Source organism: Anguilla rostrata, chromosome 12 (genome assembly GCF_018555375.3).
Source record: "Anguilla rostrata isolate EN2019 chromosome 12, ASM1855537v3, whole genome shotgun sequence".
NCBI lineage: Eukaryota > Metazoa > Chordata > Actinopteri > Anguilliformes > Anguillidae > Anguilla > Anguilla rostrata.
The window spans coordinates 39641550-39666986 of record NC_057944.1 but is presented as its reverse complement, the minus strand read 5'-3'; the positions used below and the strand labels follow the sequence as shown (position 1 = coordinate 39666986).

The window sequence follows — 25437 nt, the reverse complement described above, 5'->3', positions numbered from 1 at the left end:
CTTTTCCAAGAGTAATGTTTTCATTAAAGATAAATATATATACACTCACCGGCCACTTCATTAGGTATACCTGTTCAACTGCAAACTGCACCCGTTAATGCAAATATCTAATCAGCCAATCACGTGGCAGCAAATCAATGCATTTAGGCATGTAGACATGGTCAAGACGATCTGCTGAAGTTCAAACCAAGCATCAGAATGGGGAAGAAAGGTGTTGGTGCCAGACGGGCTGGTTTACATATTTCAGGAACTGCTGATCTACTGGGATTTTCATGCACAACCATCTCTAGGGTTTACAGAGAATGGTCCAAAAAAGAGAAAATATCCAGTAAGCGGCAGTTCTCTGGGCGAAAATGCCTTGTTGATGGCAGAGATCAGAGGAGAAGGGCCAGACTGGTTTGAGCTGATAGAAAGGCAACAGTAACTCAAATAACCACTCGTTACAACCAAGGTATACAGAAGAGCATCTCTGAACACACACCACGTCAAACCTCGAAGCAGATGGGCTACAGCAGCAGAAGACCACACCGGGTGGCACTCCTGTCACCTAATGAAGTGGCCGGTGAGTGTATGTTAAATGTAATACATGTTAAATATAACTGCAAATGTCAAATGTAAAAGTTGAATATAAATTTAGATAGTAAATGTTTGGAAAATACTGCCTTGAAGCAGCTGATTCAGCTTCTGCTAACAGTGATTATGTGGGTGCGGTTCAAACTGCCCTCCTCCATAAAAGACTGACCTTATACATAAGGGGTGTCACTATTTGACAACATTTTCCAAATATTTAGTTTGCACAATTAACAGTTATATTTACATTTATATTTAACATTTATATTTCTATATTAACATATAAAACAGGAATGCAGACAGCTTGCCCACCCCAGATCAGTTGCTTTGTCCATATTACCCAGCGTATAATATTTATGCACATGCAATAAGTGGAATTAAAGAAAAGAAAGTATAAAAAGGAAACTCAACCTGAAAAAAGGTGTTAATTGGAAACAAACAAAACAGACAAAAGATCACCAAGCCTACTACGCCAGCATTAATAGGGAACACCCCTGGACTGGATCAGTGGTATAAAGTTGCATGCATTTCCTAAGTGGTGTCTTTAAGGGCACAGCGCTGTAAGCAAATAAGCAATAAGCTGGTCATGATAGTACAGAAAACACTCAACCAATAATCCGGTCATGTGGGACCGCTAAGCTCTGACTTGTTTTTTTCCTGCCCTGTCAAGAGCCAGTCAAAATAACTGTTACAAAGTTCCTGCAGAGAAACCACATGATCAAATTCACATGATTTCATGGATGTGATGTCATAATGGGAGTCAGGGCAAGCTTCATATTAGATGGTCATCCAGCAAAATACATGGGAAGGTCAATGACGTAAGATTTTGCTTGAATTAATATTAAGGTTCTAAATCTGTCCTGAAAAATACACTCTTCCTAATTATGATGTAAATGTGCACATGAGATATCTGTGAAACAAAATAGATTTTAAAAAGTGGTCAATATTATTTTTAGAATTTTTTAATTCAGTCATTTTCAATGTGTTTCACATTTTCTAACAGTCAAGAAAAGTGTGAGACAACATGTTTCTGGTAATGTAGGATGGTGTCAAAGGCTATTCTAATGGAGGAAAATTATAACATTTTCCATTAGGGAGCCACAGTACTTGCATATATATGTAGTAATATAGCGTGTGCAAATCTAATACTTTTCATATTGCTGTTGAGTCATTTTTAGGTCAGGGGTCACAAATTTAGCAAGATGAGCTATGCAGCCTAAATCATAATCCCCTGCTTATTAGCTTGTCCTGGCTTTAAAGACTAGTCTATAGAATAGAAGATAATGATATTTGTGTCTAATCTATGAAAAAAAGTTGGTAATAGTTAATTACTCATCATAATACTTATTGATGGAGGGCTTGTTTCCCTGAATTATTTGCTGCAACTGGTTCCATGAGCCCTGTAGCAAAGATTGCGGTGTCTTTGGTGGCCTTTTTTTTTTTTTTTTTTTTTTTAACTATAGTAGCGCCCAACATAAATAGGCCTTAATGTTCCAAGGATCTTTAGATGTTATTGTGGAGCATGGAACAAAATAAAATGTTACATTTTTACTTGTTATAATTGTTTGAACTGTCAAATGAATATGTTAACTAATATTAAGTTAAACAATATATGTTCTTCGGTATACAAAACACTATTTTTATGTGTTAACATTTAATTATTAGATTGTAATGACTTGCAAAATGGTTTGTTATTGTTTTGTTTTGGCCAAAATGAAATGCTATTTTCATAAGTGATTTTTTAATGCAAGAACTTTTTTTTACAGTGATTGATTGCACTTTGCCATTTAAAAAAAATTACAGTGTTCATTCAGGTTCCCGATGTTTGCTTAGCGTATTTAAGCACCCTGTACTATTGAACCATATTACAATGCACTACATTATGGGTTCTCATTGGGGTTTTGTTATATGCACTGGTATCTCACATTCCCAAATGCTGATGAAAAAATGTGTTGCGGCATTTTTCCTTTTTATGTGGTCATAATTGTACATTGTGCTTTGTCTATGTGTTGGATTGATATTGAAACAGGTAAAAGAAAGCAAAATGGCAAAAAGTTTATCTGAATTCACGCTCCTTGGGGAAAAACCTGCCTATACCAGCTCATTACAGCTCAGTGTGCCTGTCTATGTATAACATACAGTATCCCCGGCATTTCAGTTGATATTATTCACAGCCCACCAAATTTATCATATCATCCCCACATGATATGAAAACAGACAATGTCCCGGTCATCTGTTCATCCTCATTCCTGAAAGCCACAAGTGTTGGTGGGGTAAAAAGGTCACAGGAGTGTCCCAGGGCAATCTCCAGACCTTGGGGCAATTGTACTTTCAGTTGCGTTTACAGCCCTTTGATCTTCCCAAACTCCATAGGTGAGCAGCCAATGGAATGATCAGGAATTAAAGTCCAGGAACAGTCAAAATTGAACCGTACAGTTATTTGAAAATGTGTTTTAGTTGAGATACTGACGGCACTGTCTTATAAACTGAAAATAAATGTTAGTCCACCCATGTAATGTGAAATGATCTGAATACCAGATCTTTCAAATCATTTCAGAGCGCATGGGTGCATTGACATTTACTGTTGCGACAACAGTGTGCGTTGTCATGGTGTGTTATTAGACAAATCCGATGAATGTTCCTTGCAGAATTGTTTCCATTCTGTGGTATGCTGTTCTTTTGTTGTACTTTCTGTAACTCTTAAATTGTGTTCTTTCATCTGCTATTTTTAGTATTGAGTCAATGATTTGTTCTGTGGACTATTGATATTTTATCTGTACCGTTTGATCAGCATTTGTGTGGTACATGATGCTTATGAAAAAGCAATGTGGGAGGAGGGTGAAGCTGGTCATAATTTTCTTCCCAAAATGTTGATTTTATTTTTTTTGTTTGCAATAACGTCAACATTCTTTTATTTTCATGAATAATTTGATTTCTAATGAGTCCTGTAAAGAAGGAATTTTGTCATTTTAATGTAAAAAATAAATGAACTTGTCTAAGCCTAAATTGTCCACCGACAACACAGTTAATTATTTATAAACCATAATTTTGAAATCTATTTTTCTCGTGTTGGTCTTATGTAAAGGGGTGGAAATACCATGTTGCAGTTTTGTTGTGCAAACACCGGCACTAAAATGTGATGGTTACTGCCTGCCAGGTACATAGCTGTACATACCTGTATGGGTACGAGAGAATTAATGTTAGTTATACCAGGATCTGCAAACAAAATCAGAACACCTAGAAAAATATAATATTTTACCAAAGAGTCAAAGTTGTAAGCGATACGACTTGGCGAAAAACAATTAAAACACCGAAAAACATCAGCTCCAAATGTAAAATTCAATCAAGCACATGTTTCACAGGAAAAAATATTTTCCAGCGTGGAGAGGAATGTTAAAGCGATATTCACTTTAAAGCATCTGTTGTCCGGCTGCAAGTTCTAAAAATTCTCCGGCGAATCTGGTTCATTTTCAGTCCATAGATGAGGGGATTTAGGATAGGTGGAACAACGAGGTACTCCAGGGACATGAAATTACTGAGTGCCCCCGCGCTGCTGTTGGATCCATAGCGAGCGAACATGATGTCAAAAATGAGTGCGATTGCGAAATTGGCCATTGAGATTAAATGTGGCAAACAGGTCTCCATGAACTTATTCCATCCGTCAGGCGACCGCGCAGATACTTTGACGATATTAACATAAGAAACAAATATCACGATTGCTTCTGAAAAGTGAAAAATCATGAGAATTGACCCGGATATGTTGTTTACAATGCCATCCACACATGACAACTTTACCACTGCCCATGCTGAGCAGTAAAGCTTTTCGAGGTCGAGTTTGCAGATGGGTAGCCTGGCTACCAGGCCCACCACAAAAACTGATTCAGTGATGGAAGACAGCCACGTAAAAATCAACAATTGCACCACCTTCCGAGGCGTGATGATGGAGTGGTAATGCAGCGGCTTGCATATGGCGACATACCTGTCATAAGCCATCACTGATATCGTAGTGATTAAGCAGAAGACGTAGTTGTATATTCCAAACATTTGAGCGAGACAATCTCTATACTGAATAACACTGACGTCAGAGGAAAGGTTAACCAATATTTTCGGGTAAAATGAAGAGACACCAAATATCCCATTCAAACATAAGTTGCACAAAAATATAAACATGGGCTGATGGAGCATTCGATCTAAAACAATCGTCACAATCAAAGTCAGGTTAACTAAAATCGTTAAAAGGTAAACGAGAAGGGTGACGACAAAGACTGCGCGTTTGTTTGACTTCGTGTCATTCAGTCCTTGTAGAACAAACACTATTTCAGTCGAATTCTCCATGGTAGTATTACGACAGGTGTGTCTAAAACATCGAGCCGACTCTGACGTGTTCTTGCGCCAGCTTTTCTGATGTAAATTTCTCCTGGATCGCAAAATAAAATAAATAAATAAATAAATAAAAACCGTAGACCGTCAGCAATCTTCAAACTACCTGTTCGTACCAGGACTTGTGAACTTCCCACTCATAAAGAATATATCTCTGATATTATCTGTTCATAATGTTAATCACTCGAATAAAATTGAAGAAATCGGACAGCTGAAATTCCGCAAGAATTCTTCAAATTAATATTAAAACCCACGAATATCGAAAAATAATAAAATCATTCGCTGATGTTCAAGTCAAACGGCTAAAGACTTCATCTAGTTCGTTTCACGAGAAAGCAACATGCAGATCTGTCCCTGGTACCAGCCTTTAAATCTGGATTGCGTAAATGGCCTTTGGGATTAGCCGATTTAATCGCCGTCCCACAGTGAGTCTGCTTAATGAGATCGAGTCAACAGAGAGACGAAGAAAAAATAGAAGGATAACACAAATGTTACATTTTCCCAAAAGTATAGACTGTGCGTATAACTTGCATGAACAGTGGTCTGTATAACACATGTATGTCCACAGTTACAGTAGCCATTTTGTCTTCTTAAAAATTTGAGTCATATTTGCACAGAAAAAAAACCGACAAAGTTATGACACAAAGTAATTTGCTTAAGTATTTAAAGTGCATAATATCTAGTATTAATCTAAGTATAGTTCTATCTCAGAACTGTTTATTTTAAAGTTTTGCTCAATTGTACATATTTGTTCCATACAGTCTGATGTAGCCTATAGGCTACACTTGCCAAAGTCACCCAATCAGTGCCCCGGCCTCACTACACAATACTCCGCTGGCTGAATGGAAGCAAACGCTACTTAATTATGATTGCTACTCAATTAAGGGCAGCAGATGACACAGAATCCTGAAAAGGATCCGCCTCTGTTGTGCATGTTTACTACACATTATTTGTTTGTCTTTGTTGTGCATGTTTGCTTAAGATGTATTTTAAAGGCTCCAATATGGAAATATACAAATAACCAGCTACACTCAATAAAGGAAAATAAATTCATCACCATATCTAATTCCATAAAAAAGTCAACGAATAAGAACCAACAATATTTCTATAAGGAAAAAAAAGAGCCAATACAGAAAATGTGTATGCCCGTGTGTATGGGGTGCTGTTTATAAAATGTTGCACATTCTGAAATGTGTAAAACGTAAAAACTGAATTTAAATGTAAATGTAGAAAGTAAATGTTTGGAAAATATTGCCTGGGCTAACCATTTTGAGGCAGCTGATTCAGCTTCTGTTAACGGTGATTATGTGGTTGAGACTTCCCTCCTCAATAAAAAAACTGACCTTACACTTAAGGGGTGTTACAAATGACAGCATTTTAAAAATATTTCGTTTCTACATTTAACATTTATTTACATTTACATGTATGTATAATATTTATATGAACCATTTACCAATTATATTTCTATATTTACATTTAAAACTGGAATACAGACAGCTTGTTCTCCACAGATCAGTTTCTTTGTCCATGTTACCCAGTGTACAATATTTAAGCACAAGCAATAAGTGGAATTAAAGAAAAGAAAGTATAAAAAGGAAACTCAACCTAAAAAGGTGTTAATTGGAAAAAAATAGCCTAATAATAATTAGTGTAAATCAAACTAATGCAGAGCTACCTGAAAAAGGACAAAACAGCAGCAACCATTTTCTAAAACTACTACTTAAGATGTAATTTGTATACTTAATTAAAACCATGAATCTGCATTTAAAAGTTAAATATTTGGCAACAAAAATATTTTTACCTTAAGTCTTGGTTTCCAAATTTAATATTTAGCTTATATCTGAAATCTTATTAAAACCAATTTCTTAAAGCCAAGATTTAATATTGAAGTTAATTTTATCACTAATGTCGGTTAAAAATGTATTTAGCCAAAATTAATTTTTTTGTATATCTTCAAATAAGAATTATAGTGCTTTTAATATGAAGTTTTCCAGAAACATGCAGGTCAGGCTGCTTGGAAGGGGGGGGGGTTTCTTCCGGATTTTCTTTGTTAGCCCGTTGTAATTGACTCAAAACGTTTGATACAGTTATGTGAGGTATGCATTAGTTCTGAGTAATTCACATTGGTGATACAGTAAATCAAACTGGAAATCACCGTCCGCACTTTTTTGTCAGGGTAAAATAACAGGTTAATTCTAGTAATCGTCCCTTTAGCTTTTTCAGACTGCCGTAATTTTACTCTGCCATTTTTCAATTCCACAAAAAGACCAGGAAGACTATGGACTAATTTATGGTGCATGGTTCGCATCTGGAGGGCACACATCGCTGCTCGGTTAGCAGTAACTTTGAAGGAAAGCAAACGGTGGCTGTACCACTACTAATTAAAATTTTCACGCAATATGGAATATATGGATATGGCAATATAGCCTATATGGAATTGACGATGAGAAAGTAATCAAACAGCAAATTGTTTACAGCGTGTGCATGTTTTCTGCTGTTGTTGCCAGTTATATTGGAAATGTGAATGCATTTTGTCGCCTCGGAAGTCAAGACATGAAAGTGAATGTTCGGATAAAAAACATAATGAATGTGTTTGAGAGGATATATAAAACAGTTACAATCTGACTATTGGCCTGTTATATCCTATTTGTTGCATAACAAGAGGTCCAAGTTCAACTACCAACGACAGTTTTGCTTGACAACGGTAAAATATGCCCAAACGGCTGCAGAAGAATATTTCAATTCCAGGTGATTAAATCGATAAAAATCAATAAATACTTAATGACTTAATATGGGAAAAATATTACTGCAGCGTTTTGAAATAATCCCACGCCAAACCTTGCGTAGGCAAATGCAGTATAATAGGGTACAGGCCCCTTGAAAATGAGACATTGATAAAACAAAAATAGCACAAAATACAAAATTCTACGCATAGCCAAAACATATAAAAAGCAGTCTTTTCCGGCTAAAAACGACATTCACTTCAGAGTACTGGTTTTCCGATTGCAAACTCTAAATATTCTCCGGCGGATCTGGTTCAGTTTGAGGCCATATATGAGGGGATTTAACAGCGGTGGAACAACGAGGTACTCCACGGACATGAAACTGCGGAGAGTATGCAGGCTGGTGTTGGAACCATAGCGAGCGTACATGACGTCAAAAACGATTGCGACTGTGAAGTTGCCCAAAGAGATTAAATGGGGCAAACAGGTCTGCATGAATTTACTGCGTTCTTCTGGCGATCGCGCAGATGCTTTGATGATATTAACATAGGAAACAAAGATCACCCCTGCTTCTAAACTGTGTATTATCGTGAGAATGTACCCGTATATGTTGTTGATAGTGGTATCCACACATGATAGCTTTACCACTGCCCAGGATGTGCAGTAAATCTTGTCGATGTTAAATCCACAGAGGGGTAGTCTGGCTATCAGGCCCATCCCAATAGCTGATTCACTGATAGAAAACAGCCAGGTAAAACACAAAAAATTCGCCACCTTCCGAGGCGTTATGATGGAGTGGTACTTGAGCGGCTTGCATATCGCGACATACCGGTCAAAAGCCATCACTGCTAATGTAGTGAACTCACAGAAGATGTAACTGTATATTACAAGCATTTGAGCGAGACAAGCTTTATACGGCGTAACACTCACGTCAGATGAAAGGTCCACCAATATTTTAGGATAAAATGTAGAGACACCAAATATCCCATTTACACACATGTTGCACAGAAATATAAACATGGGGTCATGGAGCTTTCTATCTAAACCAATTATCGAAATCAAAGTCAGGTTTACTAAAGTAGTAAAAATGTAAACGAGAAGAGTGACGACAAAGTATGTTTTTTTGCTTGACTTCGTGTCATTTAGTCCTTGTAGAACAAACAGCATTTCAGTCGAATTCTCCATGGTAGTTCTTTTAACAGGTGTGTATAAAACACCGGGGAGACTCTGAAGTGTTCTTGCGCCAGCTTTTCGGGTGTTTCGGGTGTCCTGTACCGCAAAAAGAACGAGTCGTCAGCAATTGTCAAACCACCTATTTGTACTAGAGCGTATACATTTCCGATTCCTAAATCATCTATCTCAGATGTTACCTTTTCACAATGCTTATCATTCGAATAAAAATGAAAGGACGGTGGGGTTGAAATCATACAGCAATTTTTCAAATTGAAGACAAACACCTTCATATACAAAAAAATAATGAATTAAATATTAATTTGGTTCGTTTATAACTGTACACGAGAAAGCAACACGCGGGAAGATTTAATGTCGGTGTCCGCCGTGTGAGGCTATTTATATCTGGATTGCGTGAATGTCCATTGAGATTTGCCAGCCAATAACCGTCCTACAGTGAGTAGCCTATGCTTAACCCTCCTGTTCTGTTCATTTTTTAGGTACAGCAAAAATGTTCCCGGGTCAATCCCCATACAGGGGGGGTTTGCAAATACATGAAATGAACCATTTTCATTTAAAATGTTGATTACACTAATTAAGGCCAGTAGAAGAAGTTTCATACTGAAAAAATAATTTTAAGTATTTTTCCTAGATTTTCAAACTTTAAAAAGGGTCAAAGGGTCAACCCGCAACATAACAGGAGGGTTAATCAAACCAAGTCAACAGAGAAAACTAAAAATAGAACGATAATACGGACAAATGTTAAATGTTCCCAAAATAATAGAATGCGTAATGAGAAGTGGGTTGTGTAACACGCATATGTCCATAGTGACAATAGGCACTGCTTCTTAAAAAATGTTTTCATATTTTATCGATATTTAATTAATATCCTTCTTTAATTAGCATTCAAGCTGTAGCGTTTGTCACTAGCATGTTCGCTAGCGAGTGAATCCTGTAACGGTTTAAGGCTTTTGTTTCATATGTAAGTATTTGGAGAGAAAGGTAACATTAGCTGTACTTCTACGGTACTTGAACACACACACAGACACACACGTAAGAACAATGAACGATTTCGTTATATTTTGTATTCTTTTCAGTCTGGCTAATGTAATGCTTTCTAACTAGTGGCAGGTTGAGGTAACTTAAAATTAGTCAAGAGACGAACACAAAGATGATCTAAAAATATATCTTAAGTGACATTTGACGATTTTAGTGCAGTTTTGTCACTTGACGATGCTAAATATGCAAAAACTAAGCAACATTTGCAGCAGCACCCCATACTGTGTACATTACCTTTTCTTAGTAGGCTTACAGAACGGTGACAAACCTGAATAAATGAGGAGAAACAAAATGAATGTACACTCCTGGGCAAAAAAATGGACCAAGCCAAAAATGGCAAAATATTAAGCTTTTAATGGTCTTAACAACAAATCATTGGTCAGAATATTAGCAAGAATTAAAGAAATGCACTCCTGAGACCTCCTGTGCCACCATTTGCTCGTTTACTTTTGCTGCAGTGAACTGTTTGGGGAAAAGCTAGACACAGGGAAATTCACTTATACAGTAGACAAATTAACATAATGTCAAATAAAAGAGTCATGTTTTGTATTTGGTTGCATATCATTTGCATGTAATGACTTCCTGATGGATCTCTAAGGGAATTGGGGGGTGGGACTAGATTCAGCTGTAAATTATGCTGATACAGTATGGAACACATTTGTTGTCTAAATGGCTTTAAGGCATCAAAGGTCCAAGGTATCAAATGAGCCTAAAACCACCATGCTGCTGCCAGGTATGCAGTAGGTACTACAAGCATTGTTTCTCCTGATTAATTCTCCTGTTGAACTCATTGGAAAATATATTCAGGAGAAACAATACTTGCAGTATCTACTGCATATCTGGTGGCACGACACAAGTAAATTTTCCAACAATTGTTTACAGACAGATCATTTCACTTTTCATTCACTATATCACAATTCCAATGGGTCAGAAGTTTACATACACTAAGTTGACTGTGCCTTTAAACAGCTTGGAAAATTACAGAAAATGATGTCATGGCTTTAGAAACTTCTGATAGGCTAATTGACATTATTTGAGTCAATTGGAGGTGTACCTGTAAATATATTCTAAGGCCTACCTTCAAACTCAGTGCCTGTTTGCTTGACATCATGGGAAAATCAAAAGAAATCAGCCAAGACCTCAGAAAGAAAATTGTGGACCTCCACAAGTCTGGTTCATCCTTGGGAGCAATTTTCAAACGCCTGAAGGTACCATGTTCGTCTGTACAACAATAGTACGCAAGTATATACACCATGGGACCACGCAGCCGTCACATCGCTCAGGAAGGAGACGCGTTCTGTCTCCTAGAGATGAACGTGCTTTGGTGCGAAAAGTGCAAACCAATCCCTGAACAACAGCAAATGACCTTGTAAAGATGCTGGAGGGAACAGGTACAAAAGTATCTATATCCACAGTAAAACGTGTCCTATATCGACATAATCTGAAAGCCTACTCAGCAAGGAAGAAACCACTACTCCAAAACCGCGATAAAAAAGCCAGACTACAGTTTGCAACTGCACATGGGGACAAATATCAAATATCAAATTTTTGAAGCAATTTCCTCTGGTCTGATGAAACAAAAACTGAAGTGTTTGGCCATAATGACCATTGTTATCTTTGGAAGAAAAAGGGTGAGGCTTGCAAGCCGAAGAACACCATTCCCAACTCTTGACACTATCCCAATAGAAAGATAGCTAGCTAGCAATGCAGATTTTTTTTCTGATAGGTTTAAATACAATAATTAATGCCAACAACACATCAAACCAATTAGATGAAGATGACTGATAATAGCCTACAGCAAAATGAATAGTGAACAGGGGTCGTGTGTACAATTTAAAAATAAGTAGCCTACGAAATCCTACAATTTAAACTCTTCGAACAAGGGCTGCGCGACCATTACCACACCAGAAATATTAATTAGTTATCTAGAGCCAAGAGGCATAAAATTCGCTTTCATGTAGTAACTAGCAACTAGAGAAGCCCGGCTGAAACACTTGAAAAACGAAAACTGGCTTAGCCTACTGAGTTATCATGCCAGCTGCTTATATGGCCTACCTTACCCATCAATACTGCTAATTTATGGAACAGACCCCCCTTGCATTGCCAATGACGTAGGGTGATTATAGAATAATCGGGGCTAGTTGAGTCAACAAGGAGGAGTGCCCTTCAAATCAGGAACTCGTGATGGCCACAAATGCTTTACTTTTTCACCACGAATGCATTTTGTCTCAAACTTGTCGCTTCAATGTCCTGATATGGACAATGCAATTACTGCATAATTTTCAAATAATCCCACTCCAAACTTTTAGATGGACTTTTCTGCGCAAAATCAAAATGCTGAGCGCGAAATATAAAATTCGCACCTAATCAACACATAAACATCAATATATGGAAACATGGAGACGGACGTGAAAACGGCATTCACCTTAGAGCATCTGTTTTCCGACTGCAAATTCTAAAGATTCTCCGGCGGATTTGGTTCATTTTCAGGCCATATATGAGGGGATTTAGGATAGGTGGTACGACGAGGAACTGCAGGGACATAAAATTGCGCAGTGCCTGCACACTGCTGCTGGAACCATAGCGAGCGTACATGACGTCAAAAACAGCTGCGACTGAGAAATTGATCAAAGAGATTAAATGAGGCAAACAGGTCTGCATGAATTTACTCCGATCTTCCTGCGATCGCACAGATGCTTTGATGATATTAACATAAGACACCACGATCACCACAGCTTGTAAACTGTGCAAAACCATGAGAATGGACCCGTATACGTTGTTCATAGTCGTATCCACACATGACAGCTTTGCCACTGCCCAAAGTGTGCAGTAAATTTTGTCGATGTAGAATCCACAGAGAGGTACTCTGGCTATCATGACCACCGCAAAACCCGATTCACAGATGGATAACAGCCAGGTAAAAATCAACAATTTCACCACCTTCCGAGGCGTGATGATGGAGTGGTAATTGAGCGGCTTGCAAATCGCGACATACCTGTCATAAGCCATCATTGTTAGCGTAGTGATTTCGCAGAATACATAGGTGTATATTACAAACATTTGAGTGAGGCAAGCTTTATATGGAATAACACTAACGTCAGATGAAAGGTCCACCAACATCTTAGGATAAAATGTAGAGGCACCAAATATGCCATTTACACACAAGTTGCACAGGAATATAAACATGGGCTCATGGAGCATTCTATCTAAAAGAATTGTGACAATCAAGGTCAGGTTCACGCAAATAGTAAAAAGGTAAACGAGAAGAGTGACGACAAAGTATGTGCGTTTGTTTGACTTCGTGTCATTCAGTCCTTGTAGAACAAACACCATTTCAGTCGAATTTTCCATGGTAGTTTTGTAACAGGTGCACAGGGAAGTCTCCGAGTTCTTGCGCTACCTTCTCATAAGTTCGTTTCTTCAGTAGGTTTACCGTTAACGGAAAAAGTGCAGACCGTCAGCATTGACCAATTTGTGTAAAAAAAAATCTTGTAGATTTCCTATTCCTAATTTATTTCTGATATAACCCGTTTAGAATTCTTATTTCAACAAAAGGGAAAGTGCGCAGTTGAAATCCTTCCAACAATTTAAAAAATGTAACAGAAACAGCCTTCTTATATCAAAAATGAATGATATCGCATTTTGATGTTTAAGCCAATGGGGTGAAGTCTTCGTTATTTTTTTTCACAACTGTACACAAGATAGCAACACGCAGAGAGATTTAATGTCCGTACCCACCGTAGCAGGCTTCATATACCTGCAGCCTGTTATGGCCTTTGAGATTTGCCAGCCAATCACGGTCGGCCACAGCGAGTCTGCTAAAAGAGATCAATTCAATTGCGAGAGACAATAAAATAAAATAAATACAAGAGAGAGAGAAAAATAGTACATGGAAGTGGTAAATACGATTAGATTGTAATAGTCGGCTAATAGAACAGTTTTGATTTAGCATGCATGAAACGAGGTTTAACACGTGTCCACAGTCAACGTACCCGTTCTTCTTAAATATTTAAATACGTATGTGGACACCACTTCAATTCAAATGTCTGTTTTGCTAAAGCAGCCCAGTCAACTGTAGGCCGCACAAGCTCGCAGAACTAGACCGCGGAAAGCTGAAGGCGTAGCGCGTAAAAATCATCTGTGCTCAGTTGCAACACTCACTACAGAGTTCCAAACTATGTGGAAAACGCTTTTATCCAAAGCCACGTGCAATAAGTGCATACCTAAAGGATAAAACAAGCCCTTTTAACATTTAATAGCGTCTACAGATTCACATTACAAATATTTGTTGGCTAATTCATTTATGACTAGTCAAAACGTTAATTGAAAATTAACATTTTGACTAGTAAGATCTCGCCATTAAGTTCTATGGAACCCCAATTAGATATATAAACGCTAAGCAAAAATATAAACATACCATTTATTTTTTCAGTCATTTTTAATGCGTTTAAATAATGCCTCAAAGATTTGTTCTATGTGCACAAAGATCTTATTTCTCTCAAATTTTGCCCACACATTTTTTATATCACTGTTAGCTAGCATTTCTCCTTTGTCAAGATAATCAATCTCCTGCACAGGTGTGGCATATCAAGATGCTGATCAAAAGCTATGATCAATTTCAGTTGACTGATTTACGTTTATTACCTTTGAACTCAATATAATCTTCAAAATTGATAAATTGGGAGTGGGCATGTATTGACCACCTGAAACGCTCAGAATTTCCTCATCGCGACCATTACGCCCGATGGCGCAAACGTCGCTTCACAGTTTCCAACTGCTTTCCTAACGGCTATTTTCCATCCTGCCACTTGGATAACAACTGTGAATATGTACGGATTGCTTGTCATGCTGAGATAGGGACCACCCTTTCTCATGTTAACCTCAAATACACCAGACAGGACACATACACAATATGCTAGCAAATTAAGACAAGTCCATTAATCTCTATAGGTGGTCGATACGCATCCCCTTAGCAACTAAAGCTAGCCCTGGGCGACCTCTGACATATTTGCCTGCACAGAACAAAATCGCGAAAATTCTGAAAAAATAATCTCGGATGATAATAAGGATATTTTTCCTACATAACTAGGTAGCTACAGGTTGCTACCGATATTTCGCCTATTTTATATACATTAGCAAATCTGTTTACGTTTTCTTGCCTACCGAACAAATCCGGTTAATAAGGTGCATGTTCTCATTATAGCTCCATCTAGCGACAAATTCCACGACATTATTCCGATTAACATGCATGGAAGCTTCCCTTTTTACTGTAGCCTAGTAATAAACATACATTTGACTAGTATATGAATGCAACAGAACATATTCCAGTAACTATGAATGATTAGTTAAATGTAAACTGAAACGTAAGAATTAGCTAACATGTTTCAGCGTTTTTAGCCTTCATTACGCCACACACACTAGCTAAGTAGCAACAGGAGTGTAGCTTTTACATTTTACACTGTAGTCTATAGGTACGAGAGAATATTATTCCTGAAACATTCAATAATGATTTAAGAGACAATGAAGTAGCATACTTACAGACATATCTACTCCAAGGCTAAATCGTATGAACAACACTGCGCTGATGGAGGCTACACTGCATTGACTGCTCGCAGCACTGCATTTGCTTGACTGAGCACAAAATGGCCGGAATTAACTAATCGAAGCTAGATGTAATACAGGAAAGCGTCCACAAGATGGCCACAATTTAAGTAACGCATACAACCCATAATACAAATCTATATATTTAAATACATATTTAAACGCTGAAACACATATCTAATTGGTTCACGTTTAGCTTTAGCTACTCTATTTAAAAAGAAGGGCAATTGTTCCTGAAATTACGTGTCACTTCCCTATTTAAAGGAAATTTCGTTCCAGGAATAATCATCGTTGTCTGCGTGATCGATCATGAAGATGACAAGCTGAACTCATTGCACAAATTCGGAATCTCTTTGTTCAAATGTTGGCTACTCATCTCAAAAGTAGACTCCTCCAGTCAAACCCACGATGATGCTACTACGGTCATTTCTAGACGGGATGCAGGAGATTTCAGGAGGTGGTGTCTTAGCCTACCGTATATTTTGGCCACAATAGAAGAATTAAATCGAGTGAAGTTTCACCTAATTTTTAGCTGAACTAACAAATTAGTTGGACAGAATGATAGCCAAATAAAAGATGGAGTTAACTACCTATAGAAGATAGGGAAACTAGTAGCCTAATGCGAGGGAGCTAGCTACCGATGTAGCGTTACTAGTTAGGGTTTATTTGGCTACGTTTCTGTCCGAACAAATTATCCTTAGGTTGACTAAAACATTAGGCGAAACTTTCCTTCTTGAAGGAGGATTCTTATATCACAGTGAACCTATTGGATAAGAGATCATTTTCTAAAATCTCCTATTTCCCACCTAGACACGACCTGCTACTATAGGCCTACAGTACCATAATTAATGGAGAAATAACGTTGAACTTGAATGAAATTAATTTGTATTTGAATTATGAGGTGTAGGTATCATAAGGCTGTAGGTCTATGTAGGCTACTGGTTACTTGGAGACAGTCTTCACGTTGGTGTCAGTAAAAACACACAAAATCCTGTATTTGATTCAATAGCCTAGTTTTGCTTTCACTCAAGAACTCAGAAAGAACAATTGCAATGCAGTAGGCACAGGATCACAGGCAATTGTGATAATTAGACACCCAGACCAGAAGAGATAAGTTCCTGAACAGCATTGACAATTCCTGAGGGTTTTTAGTATGGTGTGCATCAATAGGCTACCGATCAAACACACCCTAAACACACAAACACATCATCCCCTCAAATGTAATAACAACCCCGGATTGTGCTCGTATTGTCGTGTTGTGTACGTCATTGAAATATAAACTGGATGTTCGGACTGTGTCGATACCTCACGTGACAGCTAGAGATCCTGAAGCAGCGCATTTCAAACTAAACGGGCACAGCAAGGAGCCATACAGTCTTTTTTATTATGCATATCAGACAGTTCAGTGTCAGATGGCCTTGTTAAGAGCTACTTAAAAATATGCCGTTCTATTATTTTATTATCTCATTTCACAGTAATCATTCAGTGAATGTACTGTGAAAGAAATACATTTAGAACAGCCAAAACTACAGCTTGATGTGCTCCAAGGGGCAAAGAAGAATCAAATAACTCTCTAACTCCGAATGTACCACAAGGACAATGTTTTCAGACACAAGACAAGGCAAGAGAACCCATGACCCACAACGTTTTGCGTAAATCTAAAACATAGCTTAATATAAACCAGACAAGGCCACTAGACCAAGATTAGTTTATATTACTTCTGTGAATATCTAAAACTGTGATGCATCTGAGAATCCTTCTGTTCTACTGTTTAGAGATGATTTTAGTGCTGTTGTCACTTCTATGAAAACATATGTAGGTGGGATATTTCTTTTCAAAGAACAAACATTCACTTTAAAGAATGTCTTTTCCGGCTGCAAATCCTGAAGATTCTCCGGCGGATCTGGTTCAGTTTCAGACCATAGATGAGGGGATTCAGGATAGGTGGAAGAACGAGGTACTCCACGGACATGAAATTGCGGAGAGCGTGCAGACGGCTGGTGGGACCATAGCGAGAGTACATGAGGTCAAATATGACTGAGACTGTGAAGTTGGCCAATGATATTAAATGTGGCAAACAGGTCTGCATGAACTTGTTCCGTTCTTCCTGCGATCGCACAGAGGCTTTGACGATATCAACATAGGATATCAAGATCAGCACAACCTGTGCAATGTGAAAAACCGAGAGAATTGTCCCGTATACGTTGTTGATAGTCGTATCCACACATGACAGCTTTGCCACTGCCCAAAGTGTGCAGTAAATTTTGTCGATGTAGAATCCACAGAGAGGTACTCTGGATATCATGACCACCCCAAAACCCGATTCACAGATGGATAAAAGCCAGGTAAAAATCAGCAATTTCATCACCTTTCGAGGCGTGATGATGGAGTGGTAATTGAGCGGCTTGCATATCGCGATATACCTGTCATAAGCCATCATTGCTAACGTAGTAAATTCGCAGCAGGCGTAGCTGTATAATAAAAAAATTTGAGTCAGACAAGCTTTATACGAAGTAACACTCAAGTCAGACGAAAGGTCTACCAGTATTTTAGGATAAAATGTACAGGCACCTAATATCCCATTTACACACAAGCTGCATAGGAAAATAAACATGGGCTCATGGAGCGCTCTCTCCAAAATAATTGTCACTATCAAAGTCACATTCACGAAAATAGTAAAAAGGTAAACGAGTAAAGTGACAGCAAAGTATGTGTGTTTGGTAGACATAGTTTCATTCAGTCTTTGTAGAATAAATACTATTGTAGTGGAATTCTCCATGGTAGATTTTTAACAGTTGCATATGAAACACCAGGGAGGTTCTGATCCGTTCTTGCGCCAGTTTTTCCGCTGATAATTTCTCCTGCGCCACAAACAGGAAAAGTACAAAACATCACCAATAAGCAGGCAGCTTGTTTGCACAAAGGCTTGTGGATTTCTTATTTAGAAATTACTCGCTCTGATATTACCTGTTTACAATGCTAGTCATTTAAAAAAATTTCAACGAACTATATTGCTGAAATCCCACAAAAATAATCGAAATGAACAGCTTTACTTTCATATATCGAAAAATAATATCATCATTCCCGATGTTAAAGCCAAAGGGCTGAAGAATTAATTTGGTTTCTAACTGTACAGAGAAAGCAGCACGCCGAACGACTGAATGTCTGTGCCCACCGTATCGGGCTTTATATCTGGATTGTATCAACGGCTTTTGAGATTTGACGGGTAATCACCGTCCTCACCGAATCTGCCTAATGAGCTGAAGTCCCGAGAGAGAGAGGAATAACAAAGGCAAGTATTAAATATGATGATGATGATGAAATAGGCCGACTTTATTAATCCCAGAAGGGGAAATTCGCATTGTCCACAGCGCAGGACATTACATTAAAATAGACAGCCTACAAAGCACAGCAAAATAAAACAGTAAAATATCGACATAACAAACACACACAGGAGGTCAGGGTTGGCACCAACACACAACTGTGCAGGTCATACAATCTTAAGAAAAACACGCTTTCAAAATAAAAAAATTCCCCTCTACTCACACAGGCAAAGCACTGCCTAAAAGTCATTTATTCAAATTATCAAAATTTAGGCCTTCAATTGAAATTATTGATTTCAAAATTTGGCCAAGTTCTAAGAAACCATTTTGGCTATCTTAGCTCAAACAAATTAAAAAAGCTCTATTCCACAGCAATCGTAGCCAATGTTTCCAAAATAATATCAAGTAACTTTGGCCTGTGGTAAAAGCCCACAATGACAATTTCTTTGTTTTAATTGTCAGGTGTTCTTTTTTAAATCAAAATTATGAATTAAAAACTATTTGGCATCTCCAGTCCCACTTGAATTTGGAATGGCAAATTCGCAAACTTTGTACAACCATGCTCATATATGGCCCCTGCTGCTGACTCAGGAGAGTGAAGGTAATCTGCGATTCTCCTCTGAAGCATGAGACTGCCAGCCAGCTGCTTCTTTTCACACCTCAGTCACAATCATACACACTTGCAGAGCAGGAGTGGAGGAGGCCCAATCATACACACGTGCAGAGCAGGAGTGGAGGAGGCCCAATAATACACACGCACAAAGCAGGAGTGGAGGAGACCCAATCATACACACACGCAGAGCAGCAGTGGAGGAGGCCCAATCATACACACGTGCAGAGCAGGAGTGGAGGAGGCCCAATCATACACACGTGCAGAGCAAGAGTGGAGGAGACCCAATCATATACACGTGCAGAGCAGGAGTGGAGGAGGCCCAATCATACACACGCACAGAGAGGGCAAACCACAGGCACCTGGACGGCCAGCAGGAGTCACAAGATCAATGAACAATTCTACACCCCTACTGACTTTATCCTGCTCATATCCTCTCATATCCATACCCATTATGAACCGCTCCTGTGGAGCTGCCGGCCACAGTCGGGACTGGCACTGGCCAGATCTGATCCAAGATCGTGGTGCCCACTCATGTGCACTTGCACTTGTTGTACGTCGCTCTGGATAAGAGCGTCTGCTAAATGCCTGTAATGTAATGTAATGTGCTACAAGCCGCAGTCAGATGTATTTAAGAATAATGGTAATACAGCAAATAATCCCTGTTCCTAGATTTTGGCTGAGTTGAATGTGGTTCCATTGTTTGTCTGAAAGCAATGGGTGGTCTAAGCTTCAAAACTTTGCTTGATGTTTTAAATTCCGAAACTTTTACACTTGTTTCATTTCGCTAAGATCTACAATGAGTCTTACGGTACTGAGCACAGACCCTCACCTCTGATGCTTCTGTGATACTGAAAAAAACGGTTCTGCATTTATCCTTCTTCTGACTTTTTCAGAGCGTATCTGAGTGTCTGTCAGTACTGTATTTTGCCCCAGCTCCCAGAGGTAAGCTGTGGGAATGTCCCTCTTAGCTGAATAACACTGAGTTTGGTGATGGAGGAAATGTTGTATTATGTGCAGGATACTTGTGTCTTATTGTGACTTTCCGTCAGACTGTTGTCAGGCAAAGATCCTGATTAGCTATCAGTTGAATGGTTAGAATGTATTTTGCTTGTACTGTGCCAAATAGCACAGGTTTATTGCACAATGTCACAAGGTCAAACCAGGTCCAGGTCAAGCCAGAATTTCTTTCCTCCACTACTGCAGCAGTACCAGTTAATTTTAAAAAAATGCTGGTGACTTTTCCAGAGCACTGCTAAAATATACATATGTAAATGCGAATTGGCAATATTTTTCTTGATTATCTTCCATGATTTTTTGTGACATTATTTCATGTATTTAAAAAGGTATTTAAAGCATCAAAAAGCTACAGCATGCTCTGCACCAATGGGCCAAGAACAATTTAGCTGAAAATAATTCACATGTACAGTATAAGACCTCATGTATATTGAACACTGTGTTGGGGGGTAGTTCAGAACTATACATGTAGATAAACTAGTAGTTTATTTGTGTTTTGCAGCAGTTTTTTTTGGTAGGAAACTACATTGTAATTTGTATAGTGCTTACAATTGTTATTTACTATTTTGTAATTTTGAGGTGCAGTTAAGTACAGTAAATACTTTTGGCCCTAAAAATTATTTTCTTCAGATCCCTTTGACCAAATACTACCTCCTCGTTCCAATCCTGATTTTGTGAGAAGCACTCAGCTCCACTATAGTTTCTAATGGTCAAGTGCCAATTGGCACACACTGCTGGTTCTCCACACTGAGCAGTATAGTTTTTCTCCCCTTGTGCAAATAGAAGGCATTGCTCACATGCACCCTATGTCCGGGAAACATGATAATGATGTTTTCTTATTTATTTGTTTTTTATTTACAAAGTAGTTTGAATTGAATTTTTTTGAGTTATTGTTGTTTCAGGAGCAATATTTCTATTTAGGGTTACTTTGGTGCAGCTCAGCTTGCAGAGTGGAGTAACTGGCTACTCTGTACAGCCACACTTTCAGAGTAGTTACACCAACGCTGACTGTACACCAAAATTCCAATAAAGTCCAAATAACAACAGACCTCCTTTAAAAAAAAAACATTGTTCTTTATATATATTACTATAACAAAAATATACATATTTTTCAGTTATATCTGTGACAATATCTAAGAGAAGGGCTAATTTTGGAGAAACACAGGAACATTCTGAGTTTTTTTGCTGTTGTTCTTCCTGCAATTAAAAACTCAATCTATATTTTTACTGTCTTGCGTGGATATGAATATCAGTGGCAACACTGGCAAACACGAGACTCATTCCAGTTTGTATCTGACTGGGCTTTTCAACTCCAAATGTTCCGTAAAGACAAACTTTTTCTACACAAGGGAAGGCAACGCAACCCATGAACCACAAAAATTTACATATAACTAAAACATAATGTAAATCAAACTAGGCCACTAGACCAAGACAGGCTTATATTACTTCCGGGAATATCTAAAACTGTGCTGCATCTTAGAATCCTTATGTTCAGCTGTTTAGAGATACTTTTTGGCCTGTTGTAATTTATATGAAAACATTTGTAGGCGGGATATTGCTTTTCCAGCTTGGACAAAGTATACTCCAAACATTCACTTTAAAGTACGTTTTTTCTGGCTGCAAATCCTAAAGATTCTCCTGCGGATCTGGTTCAGTTTCAGGCCATAGATGAGGGGATTCAGAATCGGTGGAACAAGGAGGTACTCCAGGGACATGAAATTGCGGAGAGCGTGCAGACGGCTTGCGGGACCATAGCGAGCATAAAATAGATCAAAACCAACTGCGACTGAAAAGTTGGCCAATGATATTAAATGTGGCAAACAGGTCTGCATGAACTTATTCCGTTCTTCTTGCGATCGCACAGCGGCTTTGACGATATCAACATAGGAAATCAAGATCAGCACAACCTGTGCAACGTGAAGAACCGAGAGAATTGTCCCGTATACGTTGTTGATAGTCATATCCACGCATGACAGCTTTGCAACTGCCCAAAGTGTGCAGTAAATTTTGTCGATGTAGAATCCACAGAGAGGTACTCTGGCTATCATGACAACCGCAAAACCAGATTCACAGATGGATAAAAGCCAGGTAAAAATCAGCAATTTCATCACCTTTCGAGGCGTGATGATGGAGTGGTAATTGAGCGGCTTGCATATCGCGATATACCTGTCAAAAGCCATCATTGCTAACGTAGTAAATTCGCAGCAGGCGTAGCTGTATAATACAAAAATTTGACTCAGACAAGCTTCATACGAAGTAACACTCACGTCAGATGAAAGGTCTACCAGTATTTTAGGATAAAATGTACAGGCACCTAATATCCCATTTACACACAAGCTGCATAGGAAAATAAACATGGGCTCATGGAGCGTTCTCTCCAAAATAATTGTCATGATCAAAGTCACATTCACGAAAATAGTAAAAAGGTAAACGAGTAAAGTGACAGCAAAGTATGTGTGTTTGGTAGACATCGTTTCATTCAGTCTTTGTAGAATAAATACTATTGTAGTGGAATTCTCCATGGTAGATTTTTAACAGTTGCATATGAAACACCGGGGAGGTTCTGATCCGTTCTTGCGCCAGTTTTTCCGCTGATAATTTCTCCTGCACCACAAACAGGAAAAGTACAAAACATCACCAATAAGCAGACAGCTTGGTTGCACAAAGGCTTGTGGACTTCTTATTTAGAAAGTACTCGCTCTGATATTACCTGTTTACAATGCTAGCCATTTAAAAAAAATTCAACGAACTATATTGCTGAAATCCCACAAAATAATTGAAATGAACAGCATTACTTTCATATATCGAAAAATAATATCATCATTCCCGATGTTAAAGCCAAAGGGCTGAAGAATTTATTTCGTTTCTAACTGTACAGAGAAAGCAGCGCGCCGAACGACTGAATGTCTGTGCCCACCGTATCGGACTTTATATCTGGATTGTATAAACGGCTTTTGAGATTTACCGGGTAATCACCGTCCTCACCGAATCTGCCTAATGAGCTGAAGTCCCGAGAGAGAGAGGAATAACAAAGGCAAGTATTAAATATGATGATGATGAAATAGACCGACTTTATTCATCCCAGAAGGGGAAATTCGCATTGTCCACAGCGCAGGAGATTACATTAAAATAGACAGCCTACAAAGCACCGCAAAATAAAACAGTAAAATATCGACATAAAAAAACACACACAGGGGGTCAGGGTTGGCACCAACACACAACTGTGCAGGTCATACAATCTTAAGAAAAACACGCTTTCAGCATAAATTTTTTTCCATCTACTCACACAGGCAAAGCACTGTCTAAAAGTAATTTATTCAAATTATCAAAATTTAGGCCTTCGATTGAAATTATTAATTTCAAAATTTGGCCAAGTTCTAAGAAACCATTTTGGCTATCTTAGCTTACACACATTAAAAAAGCTCTATCCCACAGCAATTGTATCCAATGTTTCCTAAATAATATCAAGTAATTTTGGCCTGTCGTAAAAGCAAGGAGATATAAGATATTGGATTCTGCAATAGGATGAAGCCCACAATGACAATTTCTTTGTTTTAATTGTCAGATGTTCTTTTTTAAATCAAAATTATGAATTAAAAACTATTTGGCATCTCCAGTCCCACTTGAATTTGGAATGGCAAATTTGCAAACATTGTACAACCATGCTCATATTTGGCCCCTGCTGCTGACTCAGGAGAGCGAAGGTAATCTGCGATTCTCCTCTGAAGCATGAGACTGCCAGCCAGATGCTTCTTTTCACACCTCAGTGACAATCATACACACGTGCAGAGCAGGAATGGAGGAGGCCCAATCATACACATGTACAGAGCAGGAGTGGAGGAGGCCCAATCATACACACGTGCAGAGTAGGAGTGGAGGAGACCCAATCATACACACGCGCAGAGAGGGTAAACCACAGGCATCTGGACGGCCAGCAGGAGTCGCTATGGTAAATGGTAAATGGACTGCATTTATATACTGCTTTTTTCCAAAGCGCTTTACAATTTATGCCTCTCATTCCCCAGAGCAATTAGGGGTTAGGTGTCTTGCTCAAGGGCACTTCGACATGCCCAGGGCGGGGTTTGAACCGGCAACCCTTCAACTGCCAGACAAACGCTCTTACCTCCTGAGCTATGTCGCCCGCTAGATCAATGAACAATTCTACATGTCCTACTGACTTTATCCTGCTCATATACTCTCATATCCATACCCCTTATGAACCGCCCCTGTGGAGCTGCTGGCCACAGTTCGCACTGGCAGAGGCCAGATCTGATCCAAGATCGTGGTGCCCACTCATGTGCTGCAAGCCGCTGTCAGATGTATTTAAGGATAATGGTAATACTGCAAGTAATCCCTCTTCCTGGATTTTGGCTGAGTTGAATGTGGTTCCATTCTTTGTCTGAAAGCAATGGGTGGTCTAAGCTTCAAAACTTTACTTGATGTTTCATATTCTAAAACTTTTACACTTGTTTCATTTCGCTAAGATCTACAATGAGTCTTACGGTACTGAGCACAGAACCTCACTTCTGATGCTTCTGTGATACTGAAAAAACTGTTCTGCATTTATCCTTCATCTGACTTTTTCAGAGCGTTTCTGTCTGTCTGTCAGAACTGTATTTTGACCCAGCTCTCAGAGCTAAGCTGTTGGAATGTCCCTCTTAAATGAATGATGTTGAGTCTGGTGATGGAGGAAATGTTTTATTATGTGCAGGATACTTGTGTCTTATTGTGACTTTCCACCAGACTGCTGTCAGTTGAGCATCCTTATTAGCTTTTAGTAGAGTAGTTGGAAGGTGTTCATCTTGTACTGTGCCAAATAGCCTCACAAAGTCAAACCAGGTCAAGGTCAAACCAGAATTTCTTTCTTACATAACCGCAGCATATTTCTGCTGGCAGTACCTGTTCATTGCATTTAAAAATCCCGAGACTTTCCAGTGCAGTGCAATAATGTGCCCATATAAATGTGAATGGGAAATATTTATTT

General features: G+C 38.6%; 4 protein-coding genes across 4 annotated transcripts; all 4 read right to left on the bottom strand.

Annotated features, from left to right (window-relative positions):
* Nucleotides 1-3812: 3812 nt before the first annotated feature.
* Nucleotides 3813-15683, bottom strand: LOC135236623 (olfactory receptor 8I2-like). The gene is made up of 3 exons (XM_064303094.1): nt 15441-15683; nt 10137-10170; nt 3813-8942 (listed from the first exon to the last, which is right to left on the bottom strand). The coding sequence occupies exon 3, from the start codon at nt 8856-8858 to the stop codon at nt 7929-7931; it is 930 nt and encodes a 309-aa protein (XP_064159164.1). The 5' UTR covers nt 8859-8942; nt 10137-10170; nt 15441-15683; the 3' UTR covers nt 3813-7928.
* On the bottom strand, nt 10189-15422 carry LOC135236624 (olfactory receptor-like protein DTMT). The gene has a single exon (XM_064303095.1). It carries the CDS (start codon nt 13251-13253, stop codon nt 12324-12326), a length of 930 nt encoding a protein of 309 aa, XP_064159165.1. The 5' UTR covers nt 13254-15422; the 3' UTR covers nt 10189-12323.
* A 1543-nt stretch (nt 15684-17226) lies between the features above and the next one.
* LOC135237015 (putative gustatory receptor clone PTE03) lies at nt 17227-18282 on the bottom strand. The gene has a single exon (XM_064303723.1). It carries the CDS (start codon nt 18280-18282, stop codon nt 17353-17355), a length of 930 nt encoding a protein of 309 aa, XP_064159793.1. The 3' UTR covers nt 17227-17352.
* Nucleotides 18283-21552: 3270 nt separating this feature from the next.
* On the bottom strand, nt 21553-23335 carry LOC135235468 (olfactory receptor 2B6-like). Its single transcript, XM_064300905.1, has one exon. The coding sequence runs from the start codon at nt 22922-22924 to the stop codon at nt 22046-22048; it is 879 nt and encodes a 292-aa protein (XP_064156975.1). The 5' UTR covers nt 22925-23335; the 3' UTR covers nt 21553-22045.
* Between the last annotated feature and the right edge of the window lie 2102 nt (nt 23336-25437).

What these genes read in the sequence shown, in the direction of transcription:
- LOC135236624 (XM_064303095.1), bottom strand. Translation starts at nt 13,253, where the DNA reads ATGGAAAATTCGACTGAAATGGTGTTTGTTCTACAAGGACTGAATGAC.
- LOC135237015 (XM_064303723.1), bottom strand. Translation starts at nt 18,282, where the DNA reads ATGGAGAATTCCACTACAATAGTATTTATTCTACAAAGACTGAATGAA.
- LOC135236623 (XM_064303094.1), bottom strand. Translation starts at nt 8,858, where the DNA reads ATGGAGAATTCGACTGAAATGCTGTTTGTTCTACAAGGACTAAATGAC.
- LOC135235468 (XM_064300905.1), bottom strand. Translation starts at nt 22,924, where the DNA reads ATGTCTACCAAACACACATACTTTGCTGTCACTTTACTCGTTTACCTT.